Source organism: Nuphar pumila, chromosome 10 (genome assembly GCF_984573655.1).
Source record: "Nuphar pumila chromosome 10, dmNupPumi1.hap1.1, whole genome shotgun sequence".
Taxonomy (NCBI): Eukaryota; Viridiplantae; Streptophyta; class Magnoliopsida; order Nymphaeales; family Nymphaeaceae; genus Nuphar; species Nuphar pumila.
Genome location: NC_143258.1, coordinates 5,029,499 through 5,044,260, shown reverse-complemented (window position 1 = coordinate 5,044,260; position 14,762 = coordinate 5,029,499). Strand labels below are relative to the sequence as shown.

The window sequence follows — 14,762 nt, the reverse complement described above, 5'->3', positions numbered from 1 at the left end:
AAGTCGAGCCGACTCGTGTGAAAGAATTTACATTGAATGTTTAAGTTGTGAATGGTGGGACTCAAAGAATGAACCTCCACCTTACCTGCCATACACTCGGACCAATTAGACAAACATGTTTCTATATATTCTTGTTTCATGAGCTTACACGAGTCAAACCAAGCCGAACACCCCGCGATTGGGCTTTGACTAGACTCGTTTATACTTAATGAGCAGCTCGTGGCTCGGCTAGCCATCTATACGACCTGATCATGAATGAGCCTTTGACGAGCCAAACCAAATCAAGCCACAAGCTACTCAATTAGTTTACCAGCCCTAATCAGGACTCAGCTCAGACTGTGTTTGATACCAGGCTCCATTTGAACATATATGTTAGGATCAGGTCATACCCGATCTGTTGACACGGGGTGCAAACGGGTGGGACTTGGGCCGGATCTTTTCAGATCTGAATCTAAATCCAAAATATAAAATTAGGATCCAAATTTGAATCCTAATCCGAATAAGATCAGAGGAGGTTATCTTGAATATGAATCCAAAATACATGTCTTAATATTGAATTCAAAAAATAAATCGAATAAAAATAAACTATTTACATGTAAAAATTGTGATTGATTGGTTTTTGAATAAGATCAATTCTAGATCTGACTTAAAATGCTTATCAGAATTTGACCCGAATCCAAAGGTAGTTAGATTGAACAGATCTAAAACTGATCTGGATGCATATTCAGATCTTACTTAAAGAATTCATATCCGGAAAATATGATCGAATATCCAACCATATCCAATCTGTTTGCAGCTCTATATAGGGATGTCAACGGGTAGGGTTTGGTTTAGACCCTGATGGAACCAGATGCAGGCCTGATTTGAGATGATGGTACCGGGTCCAATTAGACCCACTGTAAGAAAAAACATATCCAGATCTTATAAGAATTAGATGAATCGGACCTGAACCATATCCGGTAAAATAATATTTTTTATTTTTTTTATATTGAAAATTTTCGGATCTTAGTCGAACTAGGGTCAGGGTCGGGCACGGGTCTGGTATGAAATTTCACAAACCATACCCGGATCCATATATTAATCGAATCCTTCGGGTCCAACCCGGATTCTATTCAGACCTTCTCGTTTATTACCAAACCCGACCCATTGACACCCTTACCTATATCATTCTCTAGGGTTTTTCAGTTCTTCTTCAACATTGAGGCTTCTGGGCGGGGAGCTCGACCTGAGGCCGTTCCGTTGGGGTACACACTCACACTCTCTCTCTCTAGCTTATTCCATATCTTGTAGATTATTGCTGTAATTTTGAATCCTGTGAGGTATTTGGGTATGGAATATTTGAGATTTTCGTTATGGAAGTAACTCTTAGAATCGTTGGTTGTTCAATTATTTGCTGGAAATGATTCATATATTTATTGAAATTCTTCAAAAGAACTACTTAGTTTCATGGCTTAGTTGATTAACCATGGATTTTATCTCTACTGGGTTGTCGTAGTTTCTGTGATAACAATTCCCTTGAAGGTATTTTTTTTCTACGTGACTTGTTTGGTTCTTGAGAGATTGAGAATCAAATGCTGCATCTTTGCTTTTTTCCTTTGTAGAGACTACATTGGTTTTGTTCTTTATGAGATTATGATGTGAGTCGTTATGTAAACGGAGATCTGTTAATGTGGGTAGGGTGAAGATGGCTCCTTCTCAGCCGAAATCGGGGCTCTTTGTTGGGTTGAACAGAGGGCATGTAGTGACGAAGCGCGAATTGGCTAAACGCCCATCAGATAGAAAAGGGGTATGTTTTCCCTTGATTGCGGATTCTTGTTTTGCAATGTTTTTACGCTTTGATTACTGTTATCTGCGTGCGCTTGGTAGTGTGTTTGATCCTCTTTATGCGATTTCCATCTCGGCTTTGTTCTCTAAGGATCTTTTTATGCACAGAGATTCGTTAGCGGTTTGCATTGGAGACATTTACTTTTATAAACTGGTTTGATTTTATCCGTTTCCCAGCTTGTCGGTTTACCCTTTCGTCTAGCTCTCCTGAAGGGAGAAACACAGCTCTTATTATGGTCTATTGTTTTGTATTTTCAATTCATAAGCTTCATTATTTTGTTCATTTTTGCTTCTTCATTATTTATTGGAACTATCCTATGAGGTTTGAGTTTTTGCCTTTAATAACGCGATGATGAAATGAAAATGTTGCTGCAAGGTCTACAATCTGTTAAGCTTCCCATGAAGGTAATTAAATAGAATAGCTTCTACCGTGTCGACTGATAGTGAGAAAATGAAATCGGGATAAATGTCAATACTTATTATAGATAAAAGGATACATATCAAAATAAACATTTCTCATGGTCTGACTCCATAAAATAAGGGTTTGTAACATTGAAATGTCAGAAGACTAGTGATACACAAGTAAAATTGTAGCTCCATTTTAAATAGGAGAGGTTTTCTTGTATCATGGCTGCCTTCAGCTACATAATGTTTATATTCTGTTTTATTTAGTTGTTCTAGTCATTTGTTATTTGTGATATTGGTAGATGTATTCGTGTCTGATTGATTTGTTTGACATTTTTCATTTTTCATCTTTCAGAAGAGTAGCAAAAGGACTCATTTTGTGAGGAACCTTATTAGGGAGGTTGCTGGGTTTGCACCCTATGAGAAGAGGATAACTGAGCTTCTTAAAGTTGGAAAGGACAAGCGTGCTTTGAAGGTGGCAAAGAGAAAGCTGGGTACCCACAAAAGAGCCAAGAAGAAGCGTGAGGAGATGTCTAGCGTTCTCCGCAAGATGAGGTATCTATGTTTATTTCTCTGAGTGGTGCTGTATGCATAAGCATACGTTTGATACCACTGTTCTTTTGGTGCATTGATGAAACACCTCCTTAAGGTGCATTTAGATTTACATTTGATTGGGGAGATGTGAATTCGTAATGTTGTGACCTGTAACTTCACATGACCTAAGTGAAAGGTGAAAGCAGGTAGGCCCCACTTGTTTAAAGAGTATATTGCCATCTATGTGGATGTCCATTTGAATTACAATGACAGATGCCTATTTTCTCCTTTTTTGGGGATCTCAAGAGATGGTAGAACTCAAATTCTTGAGAAGAACCCCAAGTAAAAGAAATGTGGAGCCTGGTGAGAAATCTCAATCCTGAGAATTCTTCCAGCTGTATCCAAAGGTCCCCTTTATTTACTGTAGGTTCATTGGGATTCTAAAAGATTGACATTACCTTGGAACTGAAATGTTGATACTGTATTCCTTACCGAAAAGAAGATCAAGTAAACCATTGGAAAATCTATTAACCAACTTCATAAAATGAAAATATACTTAAATGCAATGCAACTTAAATGTTACTGAAATCTGAAGCAGGAAGTATAAATATCTTGTAAATAATAGTCTAGTTATGATTGCTTTGTTGGAGTCAGTACATAAATGAAATATTTGGCGGTCTTGTACAATTTAATTTGACCCACAACAATTGCTAATAATCAATACAACAACTACGCCTTCATCCCAAAACAATTGGGGTCGGCGATATGAACCAACAAAGAAAATCATTATGGGTCTTCCACATGAATCCTTCTCCTCCATTCATTTCTATCCAATGCCATGTCCTCGGTGAGGTTCAAAGCATTCATATCCTTTCTTATCACCTCCATCCATGTCTTCCTAGGCCTACCCCGACCTCTTTTAACTAATATATTTTCCCATTTCTCCATCCTTCTAACTGGAGCATCATTAGGCCTTCGTCGAATATGTCCAAACCACCGTAAACGATTCTCTCTCATCTTATTTTCAATGGGTGCAACACCTACCTTCTTACGTATCTCCTCGTTCCGAATCTTATCTTTTATTGTATTTCCACACATCCATCTCAGCATACGCGTCTCAGCTACACTCATTTTTTGAATATGATGTCTCTTGGCAGCCCAACATTCCGTACTATATAGTAAAGCGGGCCTAATAGTCGTCCTATAAAACTTTCCCTTCAACCGCAATGGCATTCTACGATCGCACAACACTCCAGTTGCACTCTTCCATTTCATCCATCCAACCTTTATCCTATGATTTACATCTCCATCAATTTCTCCATACTTTTGAATGATAGATCCCAAATATTTGAAAGAATCATCCACCGGTATTTCGTGCTCACCAAGCTTCACTACACTCCCATCACTACTTCGTTGCTTACTAAATCGACATTCCATGTATTCTGTCTTACTCAACTTAAAACCTCTTGCTTCCAATGTCTGTCTCCATAATTCTAACTTAGCATTAACCCCAGCTCTAGACTCATCAATCAAAACAATATCATCAGCAAACAACATACACCACGGCACATTTTCTTAAATTGATCTCGTAAGCTCATCCATCACTATAGTAAATAGGAAAGGGCTTAAAGCAGATCCTTGATGTAACCCAACCGTTATAGGAAAATTGGTTGTCACCCCTCCACAAGTGCGGACATTGGTTACTACTCCTTCATACATATCTTTAATTATACTAATGTACTTGAGAGAAACACCTTTCTTCATCATTGTCTACCAGAGAACGTCCCTAGGTACTCTATCGTAAGCCTTCTCCAAATCAATAAAAACCATATGCAAATCTTTGTTCCTCTCTCTATTTCTCTCAATAAGTTGACTAAGAAGGTGTATAGCTTCCATAGTTGATCTTTCAGGCATAAAACCAAATTGATTCTCCGATATCATGACAATCTTCCTCAACCTAGACTCAATCACCCTCTCCCAAAGTTTCATAGTATGACTCATGAGTTTTATACCACGATAGTTTGTGCAATCTTGTATATCACCCTTATTCTTATATAGAGGCACCAAAGTACTCTTCCTCCACTCATTAGGCATCTTATTTGTCCGCCAAATCTTGTTAAAAAGATTTGTCAACCATTCTAAACCTTTCTCTCCCAAGCATTTCCAAGCCTCGATAGGTATACCATCTGGGCCAACTGCCCTTCTTGATTTCATTTTCTTCACGATTCATCTCATGAAAAGGAATTGAAAAGTCTCCAAGATCCTGAGCATGACTTTCATTAAATAGCTTATCAAAATAATCTTTCCATCTCTCCGTAATCTCTTCATCTTTGACTAAAACCTATGTCACATGGGTGTGGGTGCGGGTGCGGGGATTCGGCACTTCCAAAAAACCCGGGTGCGGGGGTGCGGCAGGGGCAAAAATGTAAAAAAAAATTATATATATATATATATATATATAAAATTTTGAAGTTTTAACAATTTAACATTTAACAGTAAACATTGTCATAAACTCATAATATGATTCATCATGCATGCAGTATATCAACCTAAATATCAAATTATCAATCAAATAAGTAAAGCAATTACATAAATCGACCTAAATATCAATCAAATAAGTATACATAAAAGAACTAAATTACATACCAAAGTATATCCTGATGAAGTAATGGATGCTAAAAAAAAAAGATGGGGGAGGGGCTCGGCCACTCCCCTGTCGACCCAAAAAAAAAAAAAAGATGGGGGAGGGGCTCGGCCCCTCCCCTGTCGACCCAAAAAAAAAAGATGGGGGAGGGGCTCGGCCCCTCCCCTGTCGACCCAAAAAAAAAGATGGGGGAGGGGCTCGGCCCCTCCCCTGTCGACCCAAAAAAAAAGATGGGGGAGGGGCTCGGCCCCTCCACTGTCAACCCAAAAAAAAAAAACAGATGGGGGAGGGGCTCGGCCCCTCCCCTGTCGACCCAAAAAAAAAAAGATGGGGGAGGGGCTTGGCCCCTCCCCTGTCGACCCAAAAAAAAGAGGTAGATGGGGGAGGGGCTCGGCCCCTCCTGTGCCGAAAAATGAGGGAGCAGGGGAGGCTCAGCCCCTCCCCTGCCGACCCAACAAGAGACCGAGAGAGGGGGGGGGGTGCTCAGCCCCTCCCCAGCCGACCCAAGAAGACGAGAGACATACCTGCCAGCCGAGAGGAGGAGCCGAGAGGAGGAGTCTGGGAGGCGGAGCTGGGGGCGGCGGCGCTGGGGGCGGCGACGCTGGGGGCGGCGATGGGAGAGCTCGAGCTCAGGGGGAGAGAGAGGAGAGATTAGGGCAAAAAAATTTTTTTGCCCTAATCCTCCTCCTTTTCATCGGGGGGGGGGGGTCGCCCAAAAATTTGGACAAAAATGACCCTGGGTGCGTTGACCGCACCCAGGGTCGTGTTGACCGCACCCGGTGCCGCACCCGATCCCGCGTCGCATCGCGTCGACGCGGGTGCGGCACCTGTTTTGCCGAGTCCCTGTGACATAGACTAAAACCCTTTGCGTTTCATCTTTGATACATCTAACCATACCAAGATCCCTCGATTTCCTATCTCTCATCTTTGCAAGCCTATAAATATCCTTCTCACCCTCTTTGGTATCCAACTTGTCATAAACCTCCTTATATACCTTATCCCTCGCGTTCCGAACTACTTTTTTAGCTTCCTTCTTTGCTATCATATACTTTTTCAAATTCTCATTATTACGATTTTTACTTAGATTTCTATAACACTCTCTTTTAACCTTAATAGCTAATTTGACATCCTCGTTCCACCACGATGTATCCTTACCTAGCGGTGCACCGCCTTTAGACTCACCCAATACCTCCTTAGCCACCTTTCTCATGCCACCCGCTATCTTATTCCACATAGATTCTGAATCCTCCTCGAGACACCAATCAACTTCCTTAACTACCCGCTCTACAAACATTCCTTGTTTAGCTTCTTTCAGTGCCCACCACTTAATTCTAGGATCTATCATATGTCTATCCCTTTTGCGGTATTGTCTAATTCTAAGATCTAAAATTAAGACTCTATGTTGTGTAGCTACACTTTCTCTCGGTATAACCTTACAATCGATGCAACAACCCCTATCTCTCTTTCTAAGTAGGAAAAAATCTATCTGACTCGTATTAACCTCACTTTTAAATGTTACTAGGTGAGACTCCCTCTTCCTAAACCAAGTGTTTGCTAAGATCATATCCTAGGACAAACCAAAATCTAAAATTCTTTCTCCTATACCATAGCCTCCATGGATACTCTCAAATCCATCCCTACTAATGCCTACATGCCCATTAAGGTCACCGCCGATGAAAAGCCTTTCTCCATAAGATATCCCTTGTACTACTCCATCTAAATCTTCCCAAAATTGACGCTTAATGGAATCATCTAAACCTACTTGAGGTGCATAAACACTAATAATATTAATAATATTCGTACCTAATGCTAATTTAATAAGTAATCCTATCACCCTTCCTACGAACCTCAACTACATTATCTATAAACTCACGACTCATAACAATCCCTACTCCATTCCTATTCCTATTTATTCCTGTATACCAAATCTTATATCCCCAAGGTTCTATAACTTTTGCTTTCTCACATACCCATTTGGTCTCTTGTAGACATAAAATATCAATCTTTCTCCTACACATAACATCTACTAACTCTACCAACTTACCAGTTAAAGATCCTATGTTCCAAGTGGCTAACCTAATTTTATGGTCTTGGACTAACTTCTTTACCCCCACCCGTCCAACAAAGTGAGGGAACCCTTGCCTATTTGACACCACACCCGGGTGCCGGTGTGACGCGTCGCTTCCGGGCGACGACCTAGAAAACCCTTGCCCATTTATCACTGCCTCCGGGCCTATAGAGTACAGCGCGTCGCTCAGTAGGGAACGCCCCAACGAAATTCTCATATTGATTAATTGTAAAATGCATAAAAATACTATGGTTTCTTATCTTTTTTCTATTTGTAAGTTGTTTTACTTTAGTTAATGCGGAATTCTGCAGTTGGAACTTATGTGTTAGGCCATTTATTCTATCAAAATATCTTCCTAAAATGATTACTACTTTAAGACTGAATGTAAGATGAAACATAAAGTTTTTGTTAACCATTTGCGAAGCTGTTAAAGGAGAAAGGAGCTGGATTGCCTTGTCATCTGGGGGGAGGTTTTAAGTTGCAGCTGTCATGAAATATGAAGCTTGAAACAAGATGAGATCTTAGTTGCCATCTCAGTAAGTCCAGATGGCAACTTCATATAAAGCTCTGCTGACTCGGACCAAGTTTTGTCAAAACCGAGTTATATTAGTTTTTTAACTCGGTTGGAGCCCGATACGATACAACTAGGATGAGTCACGAGTTAGGGGAAAACGAAAGGTGTTTTCTGGTCCCCCATTTTCCAGCCATGCCCTATTTTGTCAACAAGACATAGCACTGAACATGGCACAGGATACACCATGATACGTCATGGACATAGTCAAACATGTGTGTAACGTGGTCACCACCATGTCCTTCATCCTTTCTCTTAATGATCTTGATTGTTTATTTTGTATTTTGTTGTATGGATTTTTCTTTAAAATTTGTGATATGACTGCATTAAATTCTAATTTCAATTTAGATTTACTATTATAATGATTCAGAATTATTGTTCAAGAATTTTCACTTAAGATTATTTTCATGTTTTATTGCTTTAGAGTACACTCTTGTTTGGATGGATCTAGCCACCAAATGTTAGATCTAGTACAATCACAAGATTCAATTTATAAGATGGTGAAAAATCAGGGGCTCACAATTCATGAAGATAAGGGTGGTTTAAAAAATGACAAATAACATCATGTTTGAATCAACATTAACACATAATGGTAAGTACAACTTGCTGCATATGATCCAAAGCTTAGTTCTGCTTTTACAGATTAGATGCACGTAAATCTAGTGTGCACCATCATGAGTTATGATGGTTCAGTATCATAATGCTGGTGTTCTTAGTATGATGCGAATGTGGAACACCCATGATGTAGCTGCCATAGCATTAACGGATCTTACTCAAGGATGGCAGCAACTAGGTTGACGTGATTACTGGTGGATACCTTTGAAGGAATCATGTTTCATTATGTCAAATGGCCTACTGGGGCAAACCCGCTACACTGTTCAGATTATAATCTGTTGGCGTCTAGGCTTTGTGCCCTTTGAATGTTTGACCATCAGCGAGTATATAGAGAATAAGCTACACTATATTTTCCTGATCAGGCTATTATTCTGTTAATTGTGACTTTTTGTGCTTGATTCTTTAAATTGGGTACATAAATAGTTTGCATGTTTTTTGCATGGATAATGAATGTCATTGTTGAACTATCCCCATAAAGGTTCAATCTGTTAGCGACTATTTGAATCTAGTGGTTGTGCCTTTTCAATTTCTGGTTCATTGGCTATCAATGACTGTATAGAGAATCATCTGCAGCATGCTTTAAATATATCCTTTTCTTTGTGCTTCATTCTTTAAATTGGGTGGATAAAGAATTTATGCATTGCCTGGAATATAGATGTCAATATTGAATCATCCCCTCTAACGTGAAGGTGTAAGGTTTTCAATTTGTTAGTGACTACTTGAACAATCATGAATGCAGCTAGTCATTATGTTATTGAGGCCAGCATTTGTTCTTTATTTTTCCTATGAATTCTTGTCTCACCAAATTCAGATGGTTTTCTACTACTTTCCTGAGTCATGGCGGGTTCCTTTGCAGGTCTGGTGGTGCTGGTGACAAGAAAAAGTGAAGGAAATACTGCCAGTTTTTGTCTGTTAACTGTTTTTTTGCTCAATTAATCAGTTTTTGCAGTCAACAACTTTAGAATATTGCTCTTGTTTTGTTTTAAGAAGTCTGTTAGTTTCAGTAGGTTCTCGGTGGCGTAAGATGGAATTATACTATTCAGGTTTTTAATATTTGGCACTCTTTTGAATTGTTTCAATGACATCTTTTGTTCACCTGCTATGCTTGACATATTCACAAAAGGCCTGCAACGCAGCTAAACAATATGGTCTATGACAAACTCTTTGAATCGTTAGCATGAACAGGTTGGTGTGCTTGGTAATCTGATGGTTTGAAAGCATTGATCTAAATGGGCAGATCATTGGGAGATTCCTCATCTTTGTCATCTCAACTTTCCCTTCATAATTTGTCAAGTATGGGGGAACCTATGGCATAGGGCTTGGTGGGTGCAGCAACCATAAATAAGAAAAATGACTCGTTACTCGTCATGTTCAGATACAAGTGTTGCCTACCAGTTACCATGGTACTTAAATTGTTTGATTTCGATAATGAGAAACCACCACTGTTGTAGTTCGGTTCGGTTCGGAAGTCTCTTAACGGGCTGAGAGGTGCCATTTTGACCATGGCCCTGTTTTGGTGTCCATGGTGTAACTGAGTGCTCCCCTCCTGTTCACATGATTCCAAGTTGTTGCTTAAATTTTAATGCCGTGAGAGTTTAGTTTTGCCTGCTTAATACATCGTGTGTTTTTTTTTCACTGTAAGTCACCGTCAATTCACTTTTCATCATACTCTGAACAAGCATGCAGAAAGCAAAAGTTGGTATACCTCTTTTATAGGATAAACTTTAAACGTGAAACATGCATTGTTGGTTAGCAGATTTGAGATGCCTGACAAGCATGAGAAAGTTGAACACACGTCCAGGCTCGGTGTGCATATTAATCAAGCTGCTGAACTCTGCTTAACCTCAAAAAGCTCGATTAAGCTTGTGTAAATGTGTATGTATATAATATATTTGCAAAAATAACGTCTAAAAGTCATTTTTCCCTAAATGGGTAGGGGGCGCTTGCCTTTTCTTCAAAATGTGGTGTGTTTGAATACCACGCCTTGCGCTTTTTCGCTGTATGATAATTTAGAAGATTTTTTGTATTTGTAAATTTTTCTGGGCCACAATAAATAAAACAAATGATCTAGTGCAGTGGTGGGTCATTTCTACTATCTGGACTCGAGCCGAGCTTGAACATAGTCATTTTGAAGCTAGCCGAGCTTGAACATGGTCATTTTGAAGCTAGCCGAGTTTGAATGACCTAGGCTCATCTCAAACTCAGCTCGTGAGATGAAAATGGCATCAAGAGTACAGAAGGGGGTGGGGGTGCATTTTCAACTACATCCTCACAAGGATGCAGTAAACAACTCCAGCCTCATCTACCATTTTCTTCTCCACTCTCTTCACCCCCTCTCATCTCCTATCCAATCCCAAACAAAGGCTAAATCACTTTTCCTCGCAACACCATATCCCAAAAAAATACAATATAAACTTATTTTGGTATATGCGGTAACCTGATGTTATCTTAAAAATATTGCAATTTTCACTGCTTAAAACATTTAATGAACAAGAAGAAAAGGACGCGATTACTAATTTTTTCCAGAAAATTAATGTTTATATTGCCTTTTGGCCTCTCTCTCTCTCTCTCTCTCTCTCTCTCTATATATATATATATATATATATATATATATATATATATATATATAAGAACTGAATATATTAGGCCCTCTTTTCTCATTCTGCCCCATTTGGCCCCATAGTTTGAAGTGTTTTATGATAGATCTGAACCATTGGATGTGTTTAGCATGCTCGATTTAGTGAGAATCAACTCTTGGATCATTCAGATAAAAACAATATACAGTTCAGATTTCAGTGATCCAAAAGCCGATTCCCACTAAACAAAACTTATAGATCACATCTATGGTGTTAGGTATGTTAGGTATGAGAAAAATACTGAAAACTATGAATTTGGAGGGACCTAACAGGGAAGAATGAGAAGACGGGCATACTCTCTCTCTCTCTATATATATATATATATATATATATATATATAGAGAGAGAGAGAGAGAGAGAGAGAGAAGCCACTCACCTAAAGAAAGCTTAAATTTTCAAAATTCTTGATTTTTTTTTGTTGATACTTGCCTTTTTTTAGTAGAAAACAAGTTTTAAATCATGTGAATGATTTATATGCAGTTTTTTCAACATCTTAAAAAATTGACCGCAGACAATATACCAAAATTTAAAGACTTAAAAAAATCCTTTTTGTGTTCAAAAACCATGATTACAAAAAAGGATCCAGTCCTTGGACATTGCCGTCCAGCTGAAGCATCTGGATGGCTAGGGTTAGTCCACTTCCAAGTAAAACTGTGAACGAAGCCTAGCCGTTGATTGGATGGCTAGGTTTAAATGTAGGAAGTAACCGATCCTATCTCAAAGGACTGGATCCTTACCCCACTAAAGATCCTTATCACATGGACTGACTATTTAAGATCCTTGTCACATGGAACCCATCCTGTCAAAAGGTCTGGATCCGTACTCCACTGAAGATCCTTGTCACATGTTATCACAGGCAATAACTATTTTATTATGATTTGATCATTTCAGCAGTACCTCAACAAGCATATTTTTATATAAATTATTTTTTTATCAATTAAAAACAAAAAAAATTGTGTCCTCCATGGCCAATGTATATGTTTGTAGTTAGCAATGTTGTTAGAATCGGATCGCTAGGTGAATCGGTTTCTATAAAAAAACCCAAAGAATTGAATCAAATAGTTTTGGAATCAGAAAATTTTTTGTTCAAAGAATCAGGGAAAATACAAAAAAATGAAAAAAACAGAATTTAGCCAACTCTGAACTGATTCTACTTCAAATTGACAATTTTTGGTCTATTTAAAAAATTCGACCCAAAATCAGTCCCTAGCTAATTCCATTCTCTGTGACAAATATAGTGATATTTATAAAAATTATCGCTGATATATCAAGAGAAATTACCTGAAAGTTTAAAACGGCAATTTCTCGCGAGATTTTCAAACCTTGACAAATATCGCGATATTTATATTTTTAAAAGATATTTATCATGAAAACCCCCAAGATTTTTATTTTTAAATGTGTTTTATTTATATTTTCTTATAAATTTTTTTTTATATTTTTAATTTATTTTTATTCCCAAGATTTTGCCAAAAAAAATGCGAGATTTACGAAAATTTTCAAAATCTCCCAAGATTTTGCCGTTTTTAACTTGTGTCACTATGATTCCAACTGAATTGGTCTATTTTGACAGCATTGGTAGTTAGTTTGTATCGTTAGTACAATTTGTGCCTAATGATAATTTCAGCCATCTTGGGAGATAGATTTGGCATAGTGGGATGGGGGCATAAGCTGCCAGGCAGGCAATCTAGGTTCAAATCTCATGGGCATTACCCTTGTGCAAGCCAAAGCATGGCAACTTCTTGGGGGCAAAGGGTAAGCCCACAGAGTTTTACGCTGCTAGGACTTTGAACGGTAGGCAGAGTCAGCACGGCTAGATCTCTGATCATGGGGATTGTTTTTTCGTGTAAATATAAAAAAAAAATTATTTTCATTTTAGCTGGTTCAATCCAAACCTATTGAGTAGATTACTCTGAGTCTAGCATAACATGGTTTATTGTGTAGGCATAAGTGCATTATGCTTTGTTAGCTGTTGTGGGTCTCCAACACTAATTGCAAACTGAATTTGAGAGGGAGATAGGGGATTCACTAAATCATCTAACTTGCTGCTGTTTGCGAGCCCCTCTTTGGTAGATGGAAGTAAAAATGAGAGTGAAAATGTCCTCTCTCTCCATTTCAGCTACATCCCCTACGGCGATGTAGTTCTTTTTTTGAAAGGCAAGTTGCGGTTAGGCAGACCCCTACCAGTTATACAACGATACCATGGGATTTGAACTTGCAATGTCCCAACACAAGGGGATGTTCACTAGCTGCTCCTACCAAACAAGTTGAGAGCAGAAATGTCCTATCTCTCCATTTCAGCTACATCCCCTAAGGGGATGTAGCTTTTTTTTTTTATGAAAGGCAAGTTGCGGTTAGGCAGACCCCTACCAGTTATACAACCATACCATGGTATTTGAACTTGCAATGTCCCAACACAAGGGGATGTTCACTAGCTGCTCCTACCAAACAAGTCCCATCACCCATTTTCATCTCCACTCCCATCACCCTCTCATCCTCCCTTTAACACCTTCTCCCAAACAAATGGGCAAAATAGAAACCTATGTTACAGGGATACTCCAACTTACCCTTGTGTCGTGTCCGCTTCAATATTACTCTTCTAAAATAAAAATACGCAAAAATAATGTATCCCTATCCTTCTTGCCGTGTCCTTGTGACACATAGAAACAATTGAGTTGTCTGTGAGTCCTACATCCCAAATACTTGCACTTATTATTATTATTATTAAAAAAAAATTATTGAAATTTTTGGCAGTACCCATCTATGTCTTTCCTTCTTTTACTCCTTCATTGTCCTATTTCACTTTTGTTCTCATTCAATACCAACTTTCGTCAACATCTTTTAGCAGTTTCTCTGGCTCAGATACACACCAGATTTGTGGGCTTCTCTCTCTCTCTCTCTCTCTCTCTGGCCATATTCTCTACTTGGTAGGTTGTTTCAAACTACTTTTCAAACCATACATAAGGCCTATAGATGAAGGCAAGGGTTGTTGAGAATTTAAAACCCTTTGATAATCTGTCTCCCTGTTAGAAATCTCTTTAAAGGTTTCTTTCCAGATTTCTCTCAAAGAGGTCAGCACTTTCTTCTGTCTCTTTCAGATGGAACATTTTCTTGTTGGCCATCACATGTTTTTTGTCTTCTTTGTTTTTCAAGTCATGCATGTGTATATGTGCATTTCCTCCTCCCTATCAATGGTCCCTGTCAAGGTGGGCATGAATAGTGAGAATGGCAGCCCATCTGCCCACAGGAAACTTTCTCCTGTGGGCAACGGGGGAGAGTACTCATGGAGTTTTACACTGCAGACACTGAAACAGGATTACGATCAACGTGGCACCTCTCGGCCGGTAATGGAACATTAGGGGCTCATTAGGGATGGCAGTGGACTAGGGATGGCAGTGGGGCGGGGCGGGGGACAAGGTCTCCACCCCCGCCCCGCCTCAAGATTTTATCCTCCACCCCCACCTCCAT

The 14,762-nt window shown here is 39.1% G+C and overlaps 1 protein-coding gene across 1 annotated transcript; it reads left to right on the top strand.

The window, feature by feature from the left end:
* The first annotated feature begins 1,163 nt into the window (after positions 1–1,163).
* Positions 1,164–9,756, top strand: LOC149823318 (large ribosomal subunit protein eL36y-like). The gene is made up of 4 exons (XM_090018778.1): positions 1,164–1,244; positions 1,678–1,786; positions 2,585–2,784; positions 9,518–9,756. Exons 2-4 carry the CDS (start codon positions 1,685–1,687, stop codon positions 9,546–9,548), a joined length of 333 nt encoding a protein of 110 aa, XP_089874904.1. The 5' UTR covers positions 1,164–1,244; positions 1,678–1,684; the 3' UTR covers positions 9,549–9,756.
* The last annotated feature ends 5,006 nt before the right edge of the window (positions 9,757–14,762 follow it).